Raw genomic sequence first — 22,664 nt, 5'->3', positions numbered from 1 at the left:
TTAGGGTGTAATGAATTCTTTATTTTTTTTAAAATGATACAAAAATAAAACATATGAATATGAAGACTATAATTATGTACAAAAAAACCAATGATTACACTGTTACAAAAACCCATGGTCATCTGCAAATCTTAGCTTGCATTTAGTCAAACAGATTTTAAAATAGTGATTTAACAGAACAGGAAAGGAAAGTTATAAAAATAGGTATATCATATAGAGACTATAAAAACCTTACACAACATTAAAGCTGATCTTTCAAAAGGAAAAATCAAGGCCTAATTCTTATTTATAAAAAGGCCATTCTACACTGCTCAGGTAGTACAAAGGGGATGTAACATTCATGCCCATTTTAAAGCCCCATCTTTTACATTGCAAAGCAGAGATGTGGCCTCAGTGGAAATGAGGAGTGGTCGGACCTGTAGTTCCCACAACAGCTATAACTCAGCTCCCTTTTGCATAGAGGAGACCTGATTCGGCTCTCTCACACACTGGTATCAACCAGAGTAACTCCACTGAAGTCAGTGGAGTTACGAAGGTGTAAAAGGCACAAGTGAGATCAGAATAAGGACAACAGGACAAAATTCTGCCCTCAAATACTACCCTGTTATCTTGGTAGTGCAGAACTGAGCCCACAGTATTTTCTTTTAATGTAGATAGGGCCTGGTTGATCTTTGCATTACTCCAGTTTTATGCCAGTGTGATTTCATTAAAATCAATGGTATTGTACCAACATACAACTAGAGTAACATCTTGGTTTATATTTGTTCTGATTTGGATACAAATATCTGATGCAGAATTTTGATTAAATACACATGTACCTCTTTAGGCACAGCAGGTCAGCACATGGACCTAATGCAGGAATACACTTGAATATGTGTGTAACTTTGAGCCCAGAAGCACTCCCATTGACTGCAGTGGAATTACTCAGACTTAAAGCGGAGCATGTACTTAAGTGTTTTCCTGAAGCAGGGACATTGCCACTAAATGAACTACTTAGTCAAACTACTTATTGGAACAGAACTACTGTACAGGATATTCTACCTGGTTATTCATGGGGGTCTGTGCCGGAATAGGGCTATATTAAACCTTGTAATATAAGGATGAGGTTCCCCTCAGTATTTTACACTGGAGAAAGTGAAACCAAATACCTTTACTGTTTAAAGATGCATGTTGTCCCTTTACTGAAGAAATGTTGGAAGCAGATGTACCTTACAACTTTGAGCAGCAGAGATTTAGCTGACAAATGCAGCAATGGCTATGATCTGTAGTAGTCCCTCAAGCCCGTACGTAAAAAGAAGAATAGCATTAATAATGACATCTGCTTTCAGCACGTAAGTCTCCCACAGCAGGAAGTAGACAGACAACATTATGCTGCCAACAGTAATCATTAGACTGATGCCTAGTGGAATCTCTTCTTCTGTCAGGTTACCCTTTGTACCTTGAGGAAACAAAAGGGTTACATGAATCTTTGACTGTTTACAGGGACAATGTCTTGGGCCCCAACTCAGGAGAGCAGCCCTGATCAGTAAGGGCACTTAAACACATGCTTAACTGTAAGTACATGCTTAAGACTCTTTGAAGTCTATAGGACTTAAGTACATGCTTAAAGTCAAGCACATGCTTAAGTGCTTTCCTGAATCAAGGCCCCTGTCTGTAAGTTTAAGAACAAATCCCAAGACAGATAAGCACAGTCATTTCAACACTGACCAGGATGGTAGTTTGGATAAAAGACAATCTACTGGTACTCTAAGACTTGGTCTACACTATAGATTTCTATCAGTATAACTACATTGCTGAGGGGTGTGGAAAATCCATGCAGCACATGTGCACAAGCCCCAAGCACAACTCCTACATTATTTTCCCCAGATTAATAGATTTTAAAGTTAGATGTGATCATTACGATCATCTAGTCTGGCTTGTTGCTTGAAAGGCCATCAAATTTCACATAATTCCTGCACTGAGCCTGACAACTTGTTGACTAGAACAGAGGTTCTCAAACTGTGGTCCGCAGCCACGAGCTCCTTTCAGGTGGTCCGCGGATAGTTCCCTCTAAGATGCGTGTTTGGGCGGCTGCACATGAGAGAATGAAGGGCCACCCACTGTGTGGCTCCACTAATTAGGTGCCTGGACCCTGGAGAAGACGCACATGTAAGGTGAGGTGGAGGCCTTGGGGTGAATAGAGAGTAGGTGGGAGAGGGCAGTGGGGTGAGAAGAGGGGGTGGGGGGAATTTGGGACGTGCAGGACTGCGGTGGCCAGAGAAAGAGGCAACTTTCCCCAGCTCCAAGGCTGCGGCTGCTGGGGAGTGATGGCCCTCCTTCCCAGCCTCAGCCATGTGGCTGCTATGGTGGAGGAGAGACACCCCCCCTTCCCAGCCCCAGCTTGGGAGCTGCTGCGGCAGGGGAGAGAGGGCCCATCCATCGCATTAGAAAGGTAAGACTACTGATATTAAAATATGAGTTGTGTGCTTTTATTTGTAGAACAAAAAAGTGTATTATTATTAAGTTTTTTTTATAGAGAGAGCTTTTATGCAAAGCGCTTTACAATAGTTAGCTAACGGTACAAACAACACTTGGAAAGATCATTAAGTGGTCCGTCAAGACCCTCAGCAATTTTCAAGTGGTCCGCGAAAAAAAAAGTTTGAGAACCACTGGACTAGATTATATCTTTTATAAAGAGATCCAAATATAATTTTAATATTTCAAGTAATGGAAAATCTACCACATCTCTTGTCATCTGTTCTAATTATTAAGTGTCTTCGTTAAAATTTTGTACCTTATGTCCAAGCCAGTTTTAGGGTCAATAGTTTTGTGATTCATTTTTTAATTGCCTCAGACTTGGAACTTATTTTTCAATTTATAAAATGTTTTCATCAAACAGGCTCTGAGCACATATGCAGAGAATTTACTTTTAGACACATTTTAACTATAAACTGAAGACAATAGGCTAAATTCATCCCTGATGTAACCTAGCTGAATTCAGCAGAAGCCCATGGTGTATGCTGGTATAAATGTCTCAAGAACGCCTGGCATATAAAAAAATTAATCCCTACCCCCAACAAACAAACAAACCCCTTCTGACTGACTCAGTAATGCCTATGGTGGGAGTTGGAACCGAGGCTTATATGGCCCGTTATGCCACTCTAGCCCATTAACTCAATGCAAAGGGGCCAGAGTCAAAGTGAGCATCCCTCCTGCCCCATACCCTGCCCTCCAAGTGTAGTGCTGGAAGAAATGAGGGCTGCAAGAAGGAGGGGTGTGGAACAATTGTGGCAGCTCAGGTTGCTCAAGGAAGTCTTCTGTACTGGGTAATCACCGGGGGCTATTTCCAGCCACTTGACCACTTTTATGCTGCTGGAGCAGTGTAAATGAGCCCTTCAGCAGAATCAGGGCCTCTGTGTTTTGAGCTTTATTCTCTCCCACAACATACATACTTATAAATAGCACAGCAATACTCCAGTGTTACATTTCCAGCAGTTCTTGTTATCTGTGAATCTGTCCCTTTTTAGTGGTACTTAAAAATTATATTTAACCAATATATAACTACAATCATTTGCCCTTCTGGCAATACAGATCAATCAATCAATTAATGTTCAACAACATACATGTTTAACAGTCTGTAAAATAATTAGTTACGCTGCTAAATCAGCAAGTTTTGACATCCACATTCATAACATGATTAATGTGTAAAGACTATGAGGCAAACATTCCATCTTAAAGTGCACAATGATATTTAAGATCAACATACCCAAGTATAATCGGATTGCTTCTAGAGTGGCCATAATGAACAGCAGTGCAAGATCAAGACCCAAGTAATTATCTGGATAACTGAAAACTTGACCTGTTGAATAACAAAGCGTAAACAAACCAAAACCATTAAGTACATCAAGTCATCACAATATAACACGCACACATCTGAGTTTTGTGTTTAGAATATGTATAAAGTAACTGACTTTTATAAATAATCATTAGAAGAGTTGCCAAGAAATAAAAGATGTAATAAAATCCATTTAAATAGAACAGTATCTGTAAAGGAACAGATGACAGCTGACAAATGTTATTAAGGATCTGTAACAGTAATGCAGACAAGATCTATTTTATAAATTATCAGTTACAGCATATTAACCTCAAAATGTTACTATCCCTTATTTTCCATAGCAATCTATGCATGTACAGGTTTATTTTGGCACTTAAGATACCAAGGTGATTGATATCTTGGAAATACCTAAAATCAAATGTTAAGATTCCAAATACTATGAATGTAGGACAATAGCTTTTTGGTTTCTTGTCAGTTTTAATACTTAGTTGTTAACAGGGCCCTCATTAGCATAGTATCTGAGCACCTCACAATCTTTACGGTATTATCCTCACAACACTCCGGCGAACCCTATTATTCCTAATTTTACAGCTGAGGAACTGATGCACTAGGCAAATAGTGAGTTGCACAAGGTTGCGCAGGAAGTTTGTGGTAGAGCAGGATCTTGAATCCAGGTCTCTTAAGTCCTTGGCTAATGCCCTAACTTCTGGATCAGCCTTTCTCACCAAATTTCCAGTTAGATCAATATTATAAGAGTGTGTATGTTGGGGAAAGAGTCTTCTAGCCAGCAGCCATTTATTTAATTTGTATTTCCTTGGTAGTCTGTTTCATTTGTTTATTATGCATTGTTTAAAGGGGGGGAACCACAGGAGCCAATGTGATACACATTTCAAATGCTGACAGCACCTTCAGTAAAATATAGGAGCCAAAATCATGGAGCTGCACCCATTTCAACCAAGAGAGAATTTGGCATGGATTTCTAGTGGCCATTTCGTTCTACTGTCCCCCAGGTTTAAGATGATATTAAGTTTACATACGGAATATTTTAGTGTTAGTGCCCACCCAGTTTGGATGAGAATACCTGCAAGTCATGGGACTAGTCCAGTTCCCAAGCATGTTAATTTTAATAAGGCAGAACTTGGTTTTCCTGTTTCTCTGGTTGAAGGAAGGTGGAGCAAAAATGCTGGAGAAATTCCAGTAGCAGAAGTCTTTGAAGAATAAGGTGTCTGTCTCTTTTCTTAGGAGTCAGAGGAACAGCCGTGTTAGTCTGTATTCGCAAAAAGAAAAGGAGTACTTGTGGCACCTTAGAGACTAACCAATTTATTTGAGCATGAGCTTTCGTGATGAAGTGAGCTGTAGCTCACGAAAGCTCATGCTCAAATAAATTGGTTAGTCTCTAAGGTGCCACAAGTACTCCTTTTCTTTTTTCTTAGGAGGTTATCACTGGGGGCGGGGAGAGGAGGAAGGGAGGGCGGAGCACCAGGAAAGAGAGACAAAGAGTGTGCTACAATGCTCTTTTGGCACCCCTTGTCAGCTATGGAATGTCAAGTCTCAGGGGTGTGTGCTGCATGGATTTCATGTGGCTCAGTCTACAATTTTTTAGATTGCTAGTACAGACCAACCAGTCACTCCTTCCTTCTCCTCTAATCTCCCTCATATACCTCGAAAGACCATGGATCTATGGTGACTGTTTTTTGTTTCAATTCTCTTTCAATTACTCATCTACACATCACTGACTTAGGATATGTCTTCATTCAGGTGAACAGCCCCTAGCTTAACCTACCCAGGATGTGAGCAGCCACATTGCAAAACCATACCTGAGTTACAGGGTCCACGCTGATTCATGTTTTGCTAGGACTTCTAGGGGCATATCCCATGGTTCTTAGCATTGCTGTAAGCTGACCCACTCTATGATTCTTTCCCAGTGAACTGTAGGAGAATGTGTCTGTGCTTTTCAACACATGGGGGAGAGGGAATTTTGGGAAAGCATCGAAGGAGTCGGACTATTGGCATTTGACTGGTTTAGCCTGCGCTCTGATTGCAAAGTGGGTGGGTTACCAGTACGAGTGAAAGCAGAACTTGACTGTCAACCTATAGCACCAGACCAGCCAGCTAGCCCAGGCTGAAAGCATAAGTATTTTCATGCAAGAGGGCTTCATGTGTGTATGGGTGCTGGGATAGCAGCAATACCCAAGTAGGAGCCTGGGATAACTCTGCTGTGAAGACATACCTTTAGAAGCTATCACCTACCAATAGTAGCTCAAACGGATGGTGTTGATGGTTGATGCCACACAAAAAAGGATACCAGTGAAAACTATGCTAATATAAACATTGTGCAAACTTATTAGACACTGATCTTGCAGGTCATCCCGAAGTGCAAGGGATGGGATGTCCAAAAGGATACAACTGATGAAGTTCTTCCTGCCATCGGAGGGAAAAATAAGGAATAATTAGGAGAAAATCAGCCTACATTTTCGTTACCAACAATGTTGCAAAATGCACGTATGACTGAAATTTTTCCACATCAGTTACTTCAAATTTAGAAAATAACTTGTTTTAGGATCCATTAACCCTAAAGTCATTCTGTGAAAACTTCATGGAGAGAACACACCTTCTCTGGTGTGTACATCTCTTTGAAAACTCTTTGAAGCACTATATAGATACTAAATATTATTGTGTATCCGTACCTTCAGAGCACTCATTATGAATCACCTGATGACATTTCCCTGTTTCTGAACTGTACAAGAACCAGAGAAGCATACAGGGGAATCAGAATATGTCATTTGTTGTTAAATTACAACCAAAGGTTGATTAAGTCAAAACCATGGCCCCAGCCACCACAATGTTGCCCCTTTCCCCATCTCAAATGATACTTCCTTCTAACCACGCTCCCCTTACAACCAATCATTGAAAGTCCAGATAAATCCTTAACACACTGCAATTTAAAAAAAAGAAATGTATGAGCCAAGCAATAATTTTTCTGGAAGTGTCTAATCTAACTTCCCTGTAAAACACAAATTTAAGTTTTCTTGAAGTGTGGCAGTATTGACCTAATGAAAGCTCACCTGGCCATTGTTATCCCTTTTAGCACTCCATAGGTACATACAGAATTGAGAATTTCTTGTATTAGCCCTATTTTTCAGAAGGCAAAACTAAGGCACTTTGTGATTAAGGCACTCATCCTGCAAAGATTTATGCCTCTGCTGCTTAATTTTACACATTGACTACTTACAACATGTAAAGTTAAGCTGATGTGGAAGTCTTTGCAGGATTGGGGCCTAAGGACTGGGCTACATGCAAATTTTGTATTGATATAACTATGTCAGTTAAGGGTGTGATTTCTTACCAAAATAGTTATACCAGAATAACCTCTAGTGTGGATAGCTTACTCCCCTTCCCAACAGGAAAAAGGGCTTGTCTACACTTGAAACTTGTTTCATTTTAAGGTAGAGTGTTAATTTAAAGTGCAATATCTCCATGTGTGGATACCCTTATTCTGGAATAGCGATAGCTCTTATTCTGGAATTCCATCTGAAAACAAGCCTAAGATACACCGTATGACGCATGATGATCAGAAAGGGTTAAGCAGCTTGCAGGATAATTGACCCACATTCAACCGTTAGGGACATATTGGTAGATAATGTTTGGGTTTTTGTGTGTTTACATATATATTGTTAGAAGTTAACAATGTAATCGAGCAGTCCCTGTCTATGCTGTATTCTGTTAATTCTTTAATTCAGATATCAAAAGGAAATATCATTTAAATGAACTGTAAATATAGTGATATCACTGTATTATTATTCATCTCTCTTTGAAATGTACAGCAAATTACCTGTGAATGGTGGAAAACAGGCAATTGTCTTATGTTAATCCATGTAGCTAATTACCAGTGATGCTTAGGAAACAGGTCTACTTCAAAGTCTCCATGATTACCTATTGTTCCCCAAAGGACTCCGAGCAGTCAAAAGAAGGCCTGGTACTATATAAAAATGTCTTGGTTCCTGATCCTTTTTATCTCAGATCTGCTTGATGCTTCATGCAGGAAAAGCTTAAGTCCTAAGACTGAGATCTCCAGAGTCCCATCTGAATCACCCTGAATGTGGACATAGAACTATAGCCTTGGACTAATTCTGAAAAATTACAACTACAAAAGCTCACCATCTCTACTAGGAATCTGATCTCAGAATTGTACTCATGTCTGTATGTATATTGATCTTTTAACCAATAGTCTCTGTCTTTTCTTTTTTAATACATTTTAGTTTAGTTAATACAAATTGGCTGTAAGCATGTATTTGGGTAAGATATGAAATATTCATTAACCTGGGAGATAATGTGTCCGATCCTTTGGGATTGGTAGAACTTTTTTATATGATGAATAAACTTTTCAGTAATCCTCATCATATTTGACTTGGGTGTCTGGGTGGAGGCCTAAGGCTGGGTTACTTTAAGGAAACTGTGTTGTTGGCTTCTGAGTAACCAGTAAAGTATTATAGAAGCGGTTTTGTGCTGGCTTGGTAAATCTAAATATTGGAATACTCAGTAGCTTTGGGGATTGTTTGCCCCATTTTTTGCAGTTCACCCCAATTGAGTAACCTCAGTGTGGCTCCCCTGGGACTCTGGTCACACGTCTGTATAACTGACTCCATGTTACAGGGGTTGTACCACTTTAATTATACTGGGCTAGATAAAGCAGTACAATTTTTGTGTATAGACAAGCCTTTAGGGAATTGCCCAAAGATCACACAGTGAATCAGTGAAAGAGCTGGATTTAGAACCCAGAGCCCTGATTCTCAGTTCCCTGCTCTAACCACAAAACCGTATGCCATTGTCATTAGCCCACAAGTAGGCATTAACCATATTCCTACATTTGTACCAAGGACAAATTATATAATATCTAATAACCCTACTTAGCATCTATAGAATCTCAGTACATTTCACCAACATTAATTGCTTATGCCTCACAACACACATTTGTGAGATAGGTATTGTAATTATATAGTAATTAGTAATCTAGTAATAACATATCCACTCAATTATGAGAGTTGAAATCTAATTTTCAATTATTCTAAATTAGTTTAGACTGCCAAGTGCAAGATCACTTTGCTTTCAACGGCCTATAACGATGCTTGAATATGGGCCAACTCTATCTTTGGTGTAACTCCAGTGAAGACAATGGGTTTATACCAGGGATGAATCTGGTGCACTAACTCCAATTTTCAAGAAAGGATACAAACATGGTGCAAATCTTACATTCATATATGGGAGTGGGCTCTTAGGAGCATGGTTATCTATCTGCCATATTGTCCTGAGGGCCTTTTTGCACGTACATATGCTTGAACTGCATGTGCGTCTTAAGAAAACAGTTTTGAAATTTGTGCTTTTAGTGCTGGATCGTGCAGATACTCCATGAGCAGAATCCCACTGACTTTACTGGGAGTTTGATACACTGAACAAATGCAGAACCAGGTCCATAAAGTCTGTTCCAAACAAGTGAGTTTTTTAAATGTAGCCCCTGCCAAATTTTCTTAAAGAACACTGTGCGTGTGCATATTTGAAGGCAGAATTTGGCCCGTTTTCTATAAATCTGTTTCAGGATTCAGCATTTCTGATGCCAAAAATGTGTTACAGATGGTGCAGGTAGCAATCCCTATAACTAGGTTTGCCCAATGCTTCCCATTATAAGATCCTGTTTTCACTTACTTATATCTTTGCCCAACTTAAACCATTCAGGTTGAAATTTTCCATGCCAGGCATCTACCTCAAACTGATTTTTTTTTTTTTTTTTGAAACTTTCAGCTAAAATGGTTCAGTCATTTTGGAGAATGAGAGCATGGAAAATTTCATGTTGCCCATGTTAATGAACGAGTTGTAAGATTATTATCATATTTTAAGAAGCTTTCACACCTCCTTGCTTTGGATTGGAACTGGACATTTGACCGGGGGTCACCTGCTGTCTGGAATGTGCCTTTTGTTGTTGCTGTGAAAAACACCCAAGTAGGACCAAGTTATGAGTCACTGAAAAATCTCAGTTCACACATAGTCAGCTGACGTTGGCTACTAAATTATCCACAGATTTTGTTTGTATTGCACATGCTCCAGCCCATGGCAGCTCCTATGTATGATTGGACTGCATGCGCGCCATCCCCACAGAATGACTGAGCACACTCTGGGAAGCTGTGCCACTACCATAAGAAAAAATAGTATGTGATCATGTAATTAAATACTGTATCATAATGCATATGCACAAGGGAGCTGAATTAAGGTTGCACGACCATCCTTAAATCTGGCATTTCCCAACTTCTGAGTGCTTGACTTTGCAATCTTATTAAAAGAACATTGTTAGGCTTTTTTAATGAAGTATTTATAACAGTGAGAGAATAGCCGGATCTTAGCACACAATGGTAAAAATGCCTGAGCCCTTTCTACTAGCAGCTTAGCACTCATCCAGCTGCACCGTTGTTAGCAGCTGCTAAAATACAGATCCTACTTTGCTAGTATAGAAGTACACCATGAGAAGAGGAGCCAGGAGTCCTGGGTTCTATTTCTAGCTAACTTATCAACTTGTTATGTGACTTTGGACAAGCCACTTATTGTCTCTGGGTCAAATTCTGCTCTCAGTTACATCAGTCTAAATCGAGGGAAACTCTACTTATTTCATAAGAGTCCTTCTGGATTTAAACTGATACACAGCAATATCTGGTCCTTTGTACTTGTTTCCACATTTACCTATGTCACAAAGGTATTTAGAGGTTTCATTCATTAGTGTTTGTCAAGTGCTTTGAAATACTCAGCAGGAAGGTGCTAAAATAAGTATAAAATATTGTTATTAATAATAAAATGAAGGTTGCCCCACTCAGCAAAGGTCAGTTGGGAGGCTGGGTGTTACTGTTTACATTTCTTTTATTCATATTAAATTAAAATAATGAAAAACAACATAATACTGATTAACTCACTCTAAAAGTAGCCAGGAATGCTGTAATAAGTCAAGGAGAGTTTTGCCAAATACAAAATGTATGGCAGGGGACAAAATTTTACTGACCAATAGTTAATAATGCATTCATCACAGCTAGTTCACTGGTGCAGCATTTCTCTCCCTTGCTTTACCTCAATTTATAAGAGTATCCCACATGGAGAACAAATTAAACAGAATATCCATGCTGTGTTATGCACGTTGCCAGAAGAACTCATACAAAGAAAGCATGACAAGTTAGTCAGGATACGAACAATTCAGTTATGCTTAGTGGGGCAGATTCCTCACTAGAGCAGCAGCTGAGCCTCCCAAGCACATACCCAGGCTGAATTCAGCGATACCGTTAGTAAAGCTGATTGGGAATTTTTCAACTAAATTTTTTACTGGAAAATGCTGATTACTAAAAACAGAAACTGTCTGTGGGAAAATGGTTGGGTTTGATTAACTTCTTGACTCCAAAAAATGTTGAAAAAAATCCAAATTGCCTAAACAAATCATTTTTGAAACAAAAAATCCTGTTTTCTGGTTCTAAATGACTTTTTAAGTTAGAAAAGCAAAAAAGTAAAAATGGTCAAAATCAAAATGTTTTGATTGACCTGAACTGAAATGGGGGGAGGGGAATAGTATGGTTCATGACAATTTTCAAGATGTTGGTCCAATTTTGGGTGAGAACATTTTTCAAAAAGAAAAGGAGTACTTGTGGCACCTTAGAGACTAACCAAAAATTTCCTGGTACAAGAAAACTATTTCCTGCCCAGCTGTGGTTGTTAGCAAGAGGCAAGGCCCTCTGTGTGCAAGTGGTGAAGGGATGTAGCTTGCACAGATTTGAACAGGTCAGAGGGGGGAACACCAGGCAGTCCCTACCCTGAGGTGGGAGGCTGCACACAGCTGAAAGGCAGACATTGGAAGCGCTCGTGCCCTCCAGTCGCTCCACACATGTAGCTCTAGGGAGCAGCATGAGTCGGGGGAGGCAAAGCCAACCTATCCCCCTTCGCTGAGGATTGGGATGCAGCAGTGCAGAGCATGGAGCCTCTGGCTCCAGTCTAGCTGAGTTCAGCAAGTAAAAGTTGGAAGCAGGCAGGCAAGGGGCACAACAAAAGTTCCCTGGCTTGGGGAAGGGAGTCCACACCACTCCAGGTCTCTCCTGGAGAAAGGGAAAGAGGTCCTGGTTTCTCAGGCGGGGGGGAAAGAGGTCAGGGCAATGTGAAGGAGGGGAACCCCATACACACATGAGCCCCTCTTGGGCCCCCCTCAAGAAAATTCTGGTTGTACCCTTGCAGCCATCTGGTGCTTGCTCACAACAGGGGTGTGCACTGGGGACAGGTGAGAATGAACCAGGGTAACCCCTGTCCCTCCATCTCTTCCAGACACCAGCTAACCCCTGCCTCTTCCAGATACTCACCACCCACTGTCTGTCCCCTTAGACACACACCACCTCTCTCCATAGGTGGCAAGTTACATGGGCCCGTGGTGCCCATGCTCCACCAATCTGTAGGAACGTGGGCCCGGCTCCACCAATGTTTTGGGCTTTCAACGCTTTGGGGGGGCCCATGCTTCAGGGGCATGTGGGGTCCAGGGTGGGCTACGGGGTTCGTGGGGGGGCCTGGTGCTGGCAGCAGTGAGTGACCTGGCCCCAGCCTGCCCCCACTCCACCCCTTCCCCCAAACCCCATCTCTTTCCGGCTTCCGCCCTCTCCCCCAAGCGATGGCAGGAGCTGGTGGAGCAGAGCTGGGGCTGGGTTGTTTGCTGCTGCCTTTACCAGGCCCCCCACTAACACCCCAGGCCGCCCTGGACCCCACGTCCCCCTGAAGTGTGGGGCCCCCCAAAGCACAGGGCCTGGGGCGGCTGCCCCAGTCCATCCTACAGATGGGACAGCTCTTCCTGGACCCCATATCCCACCAAACCAGGGGGCCCCCCAAAGTGCAGGGCCCAGGGCGGTTGCCACAGTCTGTCCTATGGACGGGATGGCTCTGCTTGGACCCGTTCTGGGCAGCACCAAAACTTATACAAACCTGCCGTCCCTGCCTCTCTCCTTAGTCCCCTGAGCTCCCTAGAAACCCACCTCCCCCTAGACAGCCCTCTCCTTCCTGATGAAGTGAGCTGTAGCTCACGAAAGCTCATGCTCAAATAAATTGGTTAGTCTCTAAGGTGCCACAAGTCCTCCTTTTCTTTTTGCGAATACAGACTAACACGGCTGTTCCTCTGAATCCTTCCTGCCCGGCATCCTTCGCCCAGACACCCAGCTCCCTGAACCCCCTAGACACTGATCCCGCAGACACCCTTCTCCTCGGAGTCCCCTCGGCCAGCGCCCATCGGCTCCCCTCAGGCACTGATCGCCCCGGAGCCGCCCCCTTTCCCGATGGCGGGCCGTAGGCAAGGCTTGCTCAGAGGCCGAAGCGCAGAAGAGAGCGAGAGGGGGCCCTGGCGCCGGCGAGGCTGTTCCGTGAGCGTGGGAGCGAGCTGGGCGAGGGGGGGCCACGCCTCCCTCAGGCTGTCCCGCCCCAAAGGGAGGTCGCAGTGCCCTGCATCGCCCCCGCCCGTCCAGCTCGACCCCGGGGCTAACTCCGGAATCGCTTCACATTCCCTTCGCGTCTGAACGCTCGCCGCGGTACTAACCCCGACCGCCTCCGGGTGCCGCGCGCGCCGGCGGGAGTTAATTCTCGCGGCGACTTAACCAGGGCCGTGCAGTAACTATGGCAACGCGGCAGCAGAGAGACTGGGCCCATCATCCCGGCAGGGGCAACCCCCCGCACCCCGTCTGGCTGGGAACCGTCACCCGGCCCCGCTCTGAGCCCACCCCCTGCCCCATCGGCCGCGGAGCTCGCGGTAACGATGGCAACGCGTCCGCTCACCTCTCCTAACAGCAGCCATGTCCGCCTCCCCCTTCGCCACCCCTCAGTCCTCCAGCATCCCGTCATCCCGTGCGCCGCTCAGGCTTCGGGCGCCTTCGGCCATTGCCGCTTATTCCGGCGTGCGGTGAGGGCGGAGAGGAGCCCGCCCCTTCCCCCTCTAGCCCCGCCGCCTTCGGGCCGCCTCGGAGCCCTTCGGCGCGCTCGGCCGGGTTCGTTCTGCTTCGGGCTGACTCGGGCGCCGGCCGTTCGGCTCCCCGGCCCGCCCGGCCGTTCGGGTGAGATCGGAGGGGGCTGGGCTCGGCTCGGCTCCTCGCTGCCATGGGGACGAGCTGGGAGGACTCGGGCGGGCTCGACTCTCATCGGCCCTAGTCCCCGATCGCCTCGGGCAGGTTCGGGTCCCTCCCCCCCGCCCGGCTGGGCTGGCTCTTCGGGCGACGTTCCGGGGAGCCTGGCGAGGACTCGGAGGGGTTCGGCTCCCCGGATCGGTCCGCATTCGGGTCACGCGGGAGGGGCAAGGGGATTCAGTCGAGCTCGGATCCTCGACTAATTCGCCTGGAGCGGCACTCGGGCGAGCTCGGAGGGACTCGGGGCTATTCGGGCCGACTCGGGCCAGTTCGGCTACTCGCTTTCGGCAGCGCTCGGCTACTTTCGGAGGGACTCGGGATCGCTCGGGGAAACTCGGAGCATTCTAGGGTAGCGCCGCGCCGCGCCCCGCCCGGGGAATCTGAGAATCGGGCTCGTGTGAGATCGGAGAGGGCTCGAGCCCGCTCGGGCCGCGCTCGGCTCCTCTCGGCCCCCGGCTACCGCCGCCTCGGGCGGGCTCGGATGGAGGACTCGGACTCGGCGGCGAAGCAGCTAGGCTTGGCCGAGGCGGCGGCGGTAGCTGCGGCGGCGGTGGCCGCAGCAGTGGCCGCGGAAGGATCCGAGCACCAGCGGGCGGAGGCGGCGGGCTTGGAGGCGGAGCCCGAGGAGGAGGAGGAGGCAGCCGCGCAGGTGACGGCGGTGACCGTGATGGCGGCGGATGCCGAACACATCGCGATGGGAGCCGAGTCCCTGCCGAGCGCGGACGATGCCGCCGCCGCCGCCTTCGCAGGTCAGAGCGCGGCGCATGCGCACAGAGCGCCGCGCGGGCGCGCGTGCCGCCCGGCCACGCGCTGCCGCCGGTACCGCCCCGCGCGCGCCGGGCCGGCCTTTCTAACGGGCGAATGCGCGCGGGAGAGCCGGGCCCCGGGGTCCGCGTTGGGCACCCGGCGAGAGCGCTCAGCGGGAGCCGAGCGGAGATGGGGCGCTACTCGAGGTCGGCAGCCCTGCACCCGCGTCCCCGGGCCAGCTCCCGGCAGGTCCCAGCGCTGGGCCTGGGTTCCTCCGCAGAGAGCGAGCTCGGGGCGAACACGGCTCCGTCCGAGGGAAGGGGCCGCCTCGGTGCAGCTGCGCTGCTGGGTCTGGCTTGCTGCTGTCCGCCGCTCTCTCCCGCCCCGTCTGTCCCAGGGTGCGCGGTACCCGTGCGGTCACCCCCCCCCCCCCCCGTGCCTCTCGTCAGTGCCGCAAGTCCTGGGCTCGCCGCCCCCAGCTGAGATACACGGTTATCTTGGTTTTACAGCTGGGGAGGCAGAGCGGTGAAGTCACTTATCCCAGGCCACACAGCCAATACCTAGTAAATTCAGAACTAGAAGTAAATAGTGTCTGACTCTTCCGACCTTTTGTTAAGGTTGCCAGTTTTGGTTGGATTAATACTTGGAGGTTTCATCACATGACACAGACTCCAGGATAATCCTGGAGAATTGGCAACCGTCCGTTTTGCCCACACTGCCTGTCTTCACAAAACACTGAGGAGTCTAGTGGCACCTTAAAAACTAACAGATTTATTTGGGCATAAGCTTTTGTGGGTAAAAACCCACTATTTCAGATGCGACAGCAACGTACTGCCTTCACAAGTATACCGTACGCTGTTTTCCCCCTTGAGCAAGAGGCTTCTTTCTGCACATCAGATCTTGACTTTGACCTTTTGCTCACGGTGTGTGCAAAGATCTCTTATGGAGAGTTTTGTCTCCCCCCAGATAAATGCAGAATATTGGAGACAAGATCTGTCATGCAGCCAGGAGCAGACTTTAGCCCATCATCAAAATTGAATTCTGTCAAGCCTAATTTTTTTTAATAATTTCAATGGTTAATATCAATGTTTTATTTTTTATTTTTATCTATTCAAATTTTCATAGTTGTGGGAAATTAAGGGAGGGATCAGACAGTAACTGTTTAATGACAATAGACATTGAGATTCAAAAAGTAAAGCTTTACAACTATTAACACAAAAATTGTGAACGTCACATGTCAAACTGTACAAAGTAAATATAATTAAACTGTAATAAGTTGTCAAACAGCATGTTTCTTACTTTGCCTATTTGTAAATTACAGTTGTTGTAATGAAAATATTTTTATCAGTTTGTGTGTGAAAAGTAAAATCTGTGTTTACCGATAAAAATCGAATACATCCAAGGTTACCCATAACTAGCTGTCCATCTTGTTGCACGTCTGTCTAGGTGGGTTTTTTTCATGCCTTTCCATTCCCAGAACACAGAAATCCTTTTTTTTGTGTGTATACCATAAAATATGGCAGCAGGATTCAACCTAAGTATTCTGTATGTGCTCTGAACAGCTGTTACTTTACAAATTTTGTATGTAGTATAGTTGTAGCAATGTTGGTCCCAGGATATTAGAGAGACAGGACCTGAAGAAGAGCTCTGTGTGGCTTGAAAGCTTGTCTTTCTCACCAACAGAAGTTGGTCCAATAAAAGACATTACCTCACCCACCTTGTGTCTCTACTTTACAAGTGTGTCAGACTCAGAGGACTTGTAGGATCTTAATTTGTGAAGCCCCACATATTTGGCATACAACACCCATCTTGGATTCCCTTAGTTACAGGAGGGAACCCTTATGCCTACTCAAGAAGCTGAGTTTCATATACCTTGTAATTTATGCATAAACAGAAGTTGATATAAACCATGAGCGTCTATTGGCTTATACCAAATTTTCTTTAAAAGCAAATTTTTATAGATAGCAGCAGGAGAGAGACAATCTGGCAAACTTTCCATAACTAAATATGCTGTCAAACTTTATGCAAAATATATTTTTAAAAATTGGATACATTCTAGCTGGTGTGCTAGCTGGCTCTGTCATGATATTATTGAAGTGGTAACAATATATAGACAGAGGCAGGCAGCAATTCTGAGGTTTTCTCTTCCTTTTATCTTTAGGATTGTAAGTAAATCCTCTTTTACAGTTCTCATGCACACTGAAGCAGCTTCATTTTTCCTCCTAGTTAATCATATGCTGTTAAATACTGTCTCAGCCTCAAGAGCATTCAAATGATTAAGCCCAAGCCAGTTTTGACGATAGATAGCAATAATCAGAATGACATTTATTTCTAGTATAGATTCTTTGAAAAGATTTCCAGAGGTAACACCAGAAGTGAAGTTGGGAACGTCCTCTGTGGGTGATCTTATTCTCAAGGGGGTGGGTGGGAAGACCTGGAAAAAAAATTGGAAATAATATAGGGAAAAAAGGAATACAATTGTATTTTTCCCCCCTTTTAGCTTTAATGAGGTTCTGTGGATACAGCAGTATATTAAGTTCACTTCTGTTTTATGTTGTAGAAGTGACAACAGTAACAGTAGCCAATGTGGGTGCCTCTGCAGACAATGTCTTTACCACATCTGTGGCAAATGCTGCATCTATATCTGGACATGTGCTGGTAAGTTAAGGGTTTTTTTATTTTATTTTTTTCCCTTTAGAATGTTGTGGGCCCCCTGTTGATAATCTCAGGATATGTAATATCTGCGGATGCGTACAACTCTGATGTTTAGTCTGTGTTAAGATCAAAGGAGGGTTCTTCATTTCAACATGCAGGAATTTAGCAACATAACCAGCAATAAAGTTAAGAGTTACACAGCCAGCTCACTCTGAATATGTCCCCCCATGTAGCCCTGGTGACCTGAAGCACGTGGCCTTGGATTCACTGTTCTGAGGCCAGAATTTGGTTGACTTGAAAGCACGCACACGCATCTAGCTACTCCCACACAGTTTAGAGTTGTAGGGGGTCCAGAGATAAGAATCTGAGAGGCATAAAAATAACCAAGGTTTTAATTATATTAATTAAAACTCTTTATTTCTTTTGTAGTCTGGCAGAACAGCCCTTCAAATTGGGGACAGCTTGAATACAGAAAAAGCCACTCTGATAGTGGTTCACACAGATGGCAGCATTGTAGAAACCACAGGGCTAAAGGGGCCCTCTGCACCTCTCACACCAGGTATAACACAATCCTGCTCTGTTTTCTAAGCGTCACTCAGCTGGGCTAGCCCTATATCTCCTATTCCTATATTTGGAACTAGAAACTGTCATGTGTAATTCTTTGAAACCATGTTATAAGCATTGACTGTCACCTCTTGAAATTCTGTTGGTAGATCCAAGAGCAAAGTACTTCTTGGGAGTAGAGGAAGACTATTTTCTCCCCATTTTTTCTATAAGAAATCTATTTCTTTCGCGCAATCCTTGAGTTTGCTTTCGCAAGCACACTCAGGAAAATCTTGCCTTTTTTCTTTATTATTCTCATGTTCACTTGTCTCTGCATTCCACCCAGGAAGATGAATTTTTCATTGTAACTATTGATACTGGAAAAGGATGGCAACATTGATAAGTTCCGTCTCCTAGTTCTGGACTCATTTATATTTTAAACTTTGCAAATGGTCATGATTCTACCAAGACCTTTTGTTGACATTTGAATGTCAAGATAACACCGTTTCTTTGTTTCTAAAGATTATTTCTTAATTCAGGTGTGTGCACTGGCAGCTGCATTGCAGTCTCCTTTCTGTGCACAAGGTGGCGCAACAGCTCTTTAACATTGAAAGTCACATTTGCTAGAAACAAGACATGGAAAATACCTAATACATCCATCCTCCCATAGCCATTGCAGTTTTAAATGACTCCAATAAGAACAGTCATACTGGATCAGACCAATGGTCCATCTAGCCCATTATCCTGTCTTCCAACAGTGGCCAATGCCAGGTGTTTCAGAGGGAATGGAACAGAACAGGTAATCATCAAGTGATCCATCCGCTGTTGCCCATTCCCAGCTTCTGGCAAACAGAGGCTAGGGACTCCATCCCTGCCCATCCTGGCTAATAGCCGTTGATGGACCTATTCTCCATGAACTTATCTAGTTCTTTTTTGAACCCTGTTAGTGTCTTGGCCTTCACAACATCCTCTGGAAAGGAGTTCCTCAGGTTGACTGTGTGTTGTATGAAGTAATGGGAGTTTCATCATTTTCCCAGGAGACTATTTCACTGTCCATATGAACTCACGATTAAGATACATTTCCTAATGCACACATACAAAATGGGAAATGATTGCCTAGGGAATAGTACTGGTGAAAGGGATCTGGAGGTCACAGTGGATCACAAGCTAAATATGAGTCAACAGTATAACGCTGTTCAAAAACAGCAAACTTCATTCTAGGATGTATCAGCAGGAATGTCGTAAGCAAGACACATGAAGAAATTCTTCCACTCTACTCTGTGCTGATTAGGCCTCAGCTGGAGTATTGTGTCCAGTTCTGGGTGCCACATTTCAGAAAGGAACAAACTGGAGAAAGTCCAGAGGAGAGCAACAAAATAATTAAAGGTCTAGAAAACATGATCTATGAGGGAAGATTGAAAACTGTTATGTCCCGCATTGGTCTTCTTTTCCAGATTAAACAAACCCAATTTTTTCAAACACATAAAAGGTTGTTACAAGGAGGAGGGAGAAAAATTGTTCTCCTTAACCTCTGAAGAAGAAGAACAAGAAGCAATGGGCTTAAATTGCAGCAAGGGAAGTTTAAGTTGGACATTAGGAAAAACTTTCTAGCTGTCAGGGTACTTAAGCACTGGAACAAATTGCCTAGGGAGGTTGTGGAATCTCCGGCATTGGAGGTTTTTAAGAACAGATTAGACAAACACCTGCCAGGAATGGTTTAGTTATTAAGTAGTCCTGTCTTGAGTTCAGGAGACTGGACTAGATAACCTGGTGAGGCTCTTTCCAGTGCTACACTTCTGTGATTCTACGATTTTGTCTCCTTTATTTTCTTTGATAACATTATACCTAACCAGGGCTCCTAGAAGCACTCTAAATAATCTCATTGGTCTGAAAGATGCTGTTAACAGACTCTAAATTAAATTATATGTCATTTAGTATGTTTCTCTGCTCATTATGGACCGTCAGAGCTGTCTGAGTTAATTGCATTACAGTCTGGATATGACGGATATTAAAAATCCAAAACTATGTTTGTGGGCATTTAGTATGTTTCGTCTTTCTTTTCTTAATCCAAAGGTTCTCAGTCTCCTCCCACTCCTTTAACACCTGGTCAAGAAAAAAATGGCACGAAGTATAACTGGGACCCATCAGTGTATGACAGCGAACTCCCTGTGCGATGCCGGAATATCAGTGGAATCCTGTATAAAAACAGGCTTGGTTCAGGTAAAAAGGCCCTTCCTGCCTTCCACAAGAGAGGGATGGTGACTCATGCATCTTTGTTCTGTGCTTGTTTTAATTGTGCTGCTCTTAAAAACCGGTTATGAAGGGAAGGGAGAATTTCCAAGCCAGTCTTCTCCTTTTGGATATTGCTCTCCTTGGGTGCTTTGGCCTCTTGCTACCCCACTCTGTTCCTTTGAAGAGTAGGAAGCCTGACTCCCACCCGGATTCTTTGGTTGTGTCAGAAGCTCTCCTATTCTTTGTTGCGTCTGCTGAATCTTGCCACAGCCACAAGCAGCACAGAGGCACTGGAGCTATCTGCCTGCAGATTCAGGCATCCATGATTGCCCTTTTGTTCACATATGGAAGCTTTTCTTCACAACCATAAAGGCTAGAAACTTAAAAATAAAAGTAAAGGAGAGCATTACTTCTGGAGAAGTCGATGCCATTTGCCTGGGAAAGCTTTGTACGTACTGCAGACATATAATTTAATTTAGATTCCTCCAGCACGGATCTAGGTGCTAATGAGACTAGGATGTGGAGCAGTCTAAGCCAGGGGTCTCAAACACACGGCCTGTGGGGTTATTTTCTGTGGCCTGCCAGCTCCCCACGGTACCCCCGGCCCCCAGCATTTACCTAGAGCGGCTCTGGCCCGGCACACACCAGGGGCAGGGCAGGCTCCCTGCCTGCCGCCGCACCGCTCCAGGAAGCGGCCGGGACCTGGGGGAGGTGGGGCACAGGAGTCTGTGTGTTGCCCTGGCTGCGCCTCCACGTACCTCCCCCAAAGCTCCCATTGACTGCGGTTCCCTGTTCCTGGCCAATGGGAGCTTCGGGGGAGGTACCTGGAGGAGCGGCCAGGGCAACACACAGACCCCTGTGCCCCCACCTCCCACAGGTTCCGGCCGCTTCCTGGAGCGGCATGGGGGCAGGGCGGGCAGGCAGGGAGCCTGCCCCGCCCCCGGTGCATGTCGGGCCAGACCCACCCCCCCTGAACGCCTCTTGCAGCCGAACCCCCTGCCCTGAGGCCCCTCCTGCACCCCACACCCCTCCTGCAACCCCTGGGGGCAGGGAGGGGGCGGAGTTGGAGTGGGGATTTCAGGGAAGGGGTTGGAATGGGGGCAGGGGCAGGGAAGCGTGGGGGGGGAGGGGCAGTGGTGCGGCCCTCGGGCCAATGTACTCGTGCTCATGTGGCCCTCGTAGTCATTTGAGTTTGAGACCCCTGGTCTAAGCATACACAAATGAACAGGAGGTGGTAAGCACTGGTTAATACAGCCAAGGTCTTAAATGAGTACAATTATTCTAATAGGGTGGGAATTACTAGACTAGTGTTCCAGATAATTGCATGCTATGGATTAATTGCTTCATCACCTGATGGTTTCAGTGCTTACATCTTCAGAAAAGTGAAAAAGTTATTCTTAGCCACTAGATGCCTTCTCTTGCCTTGTTTTAGGAGGCCGGGGCCGATGTATTAAGCAAGGGGAGAACTGGTACAGCCCCACTGAGTTTGAAGCCATGGCAGGAAGAGCCAGTAGCAAAGATTGGAAAAGAAGCATCCGCTATGCTGGGAGGCCACTGCAGTGCCTTATTCATGTAAGATCAAGCGTGTGCTTATCTCTGCTCCGGGGGAAGGGAGGGCAGTGTCTGACTCTCCAACGTCCTGGCCAAATGCTTGTGTTCTGTCAGAGGGATGAGGGGGAGAGAGAACACACTGACCTAGTCACAGGAGTATTAAAGAGAAATCATTGTTACAACAGGGCACTTCATTAACAGTGATTTGGTTTTGCTGAGAACCAAGGGGTAGAACCTTGGCCAGGTTCCCAAGTTAAGTCAGTCCAAATGTTTGTTAAGCTCAAAAAGGGTTATAGCTTTATTCCAGTTAGAAGCTAACATGGGATAAGTTCCAGCACTGAACTCCATGTGGCAGAAATGGGGAACTGATAGCCTTAAAGGCTCCCCACCTGTATTACATACTTCTAATTCTCTAATCGAACCTCTTTTACTGTTGTTTGGCTGGGAACAAGTGGTTCCCTTGCTTCTTATTAGGTTACTCCAGATATTTTACATCCCATAGTGTTAGAAGGGAGGCCCATTCTTTATGGGGCATTACTATTAAACAGACAATTGGGCAGAGATCCTTTATACTATTCTACACACATTCACCTGCCCTTTGTCTTTGCTTTTGGAGTTCTTCCCTTGGTATATTCCCCACCATTCCCTTTGTTTCTGAAGAGTTGTCCTTTTTACTGCTACCCAGGGTCTTCAGGGAGCGGACAGATTCTCAGGAGAGGCCTGAATCATTTGCTAGAGTATGTTCATGCTTTGGGTGGTTTGTGACTCTTTTAATGCTGTCCTGGTAACTTCCCAATTTCAGGATGGGATTTTAAATCCTCATGCTGCCTCATGCACTTGTGCTGCCTGCTGTGATGACATGACCTTGGTGAGTTGCAAGTTTACAGCCACTAATTTGAAAACTTTCAGTGTTGGCTTTATGGTCTAATGATAATCAGTTAGGTTGTCACATGGCC

General features: G+C 45.2%; 2 protein-coding genes across 3 annotated transcripts in view; one reads left to right on the top strand and one right to left on the bottom strand.

Moving 5' to 3' along the window:
- Positions 1-13,755, bottom strand: TMEM80 (transmembrane protein 80). 2 transcript variants are annotated; one of them, XM_048852268.2, is made up of 5 exons: positions 13,637-13,753; positions 6,219-6,235; positions 3,951-4,044; positions 3,746-3,838; positions 1-1,438 (listed from the first exon to the last, which is right to left on the bottom strand). In XM_048852268.2, exons 1-5 carry the CDS (start codon positions 13,653-13,655, stop codon positions 1,233-1,235), a joined length of 429 nt encoding a protein of 142 aa, XP_048708225.1. In that variant the 5' UTR covers positions 13,656-13,753; the 3' UTR covers positions 1-1,232. The 2 variants fall into 2 exon arrangements, 1 of the variants encoding a protein (XP_048708225.1); XR_007357005.2 differs by lacking the exon at positions 3,951-4,044 and having other exon boundaries at positions 1,394-1,438; positions 6,065-6,235; positions 13,637-13,755.
- Positions 13,756-14,023: 268 nt separating this feature from the next.
- DEAF1 (DEAF1 transcription factor) overlaps positions 14,024-22,664 on the top strand; it is a 44,716-nt gene continuing 36,075 nt past the window's right edge. The window contains 6 exon segments of the mRNA XM_048852265.2: positions 14,024-14,729; positions 17,288-17,385; positions 17,812-17,941; positions 19,999-20,145; positions 21,590-21,729; positions 22,511-22,576. Of these exon segments, the coding sequence (XP_048708222.2) occupies positions 14,462-14,729; positions 17,288-17,385; positions 17,812-17,941; positions 19,999-20,145; positions 21,590-21,729; positions 22,511-22,576 (849 nt within the window). The 5' untranslated portion in view covers positions 14,024-14,461.

The sequence above is a fragment of the Caretta caretta genome, chromosome 6 (assembly GCF_965140235.1).
Source record: "Caretta caretta isolate rCarCar2 chromosome 6, rCarCar1.hap1, whole genome shotgun sequence".
NCBI classification, from domain to species: Eukaryota; Metazoa; Chordata; order Testudines; family Cheloniidae; genus Caretta; species Caretta caretta.
This window is presented reverse-complemented; position numbering and strand designations above follow the sequence as displayed.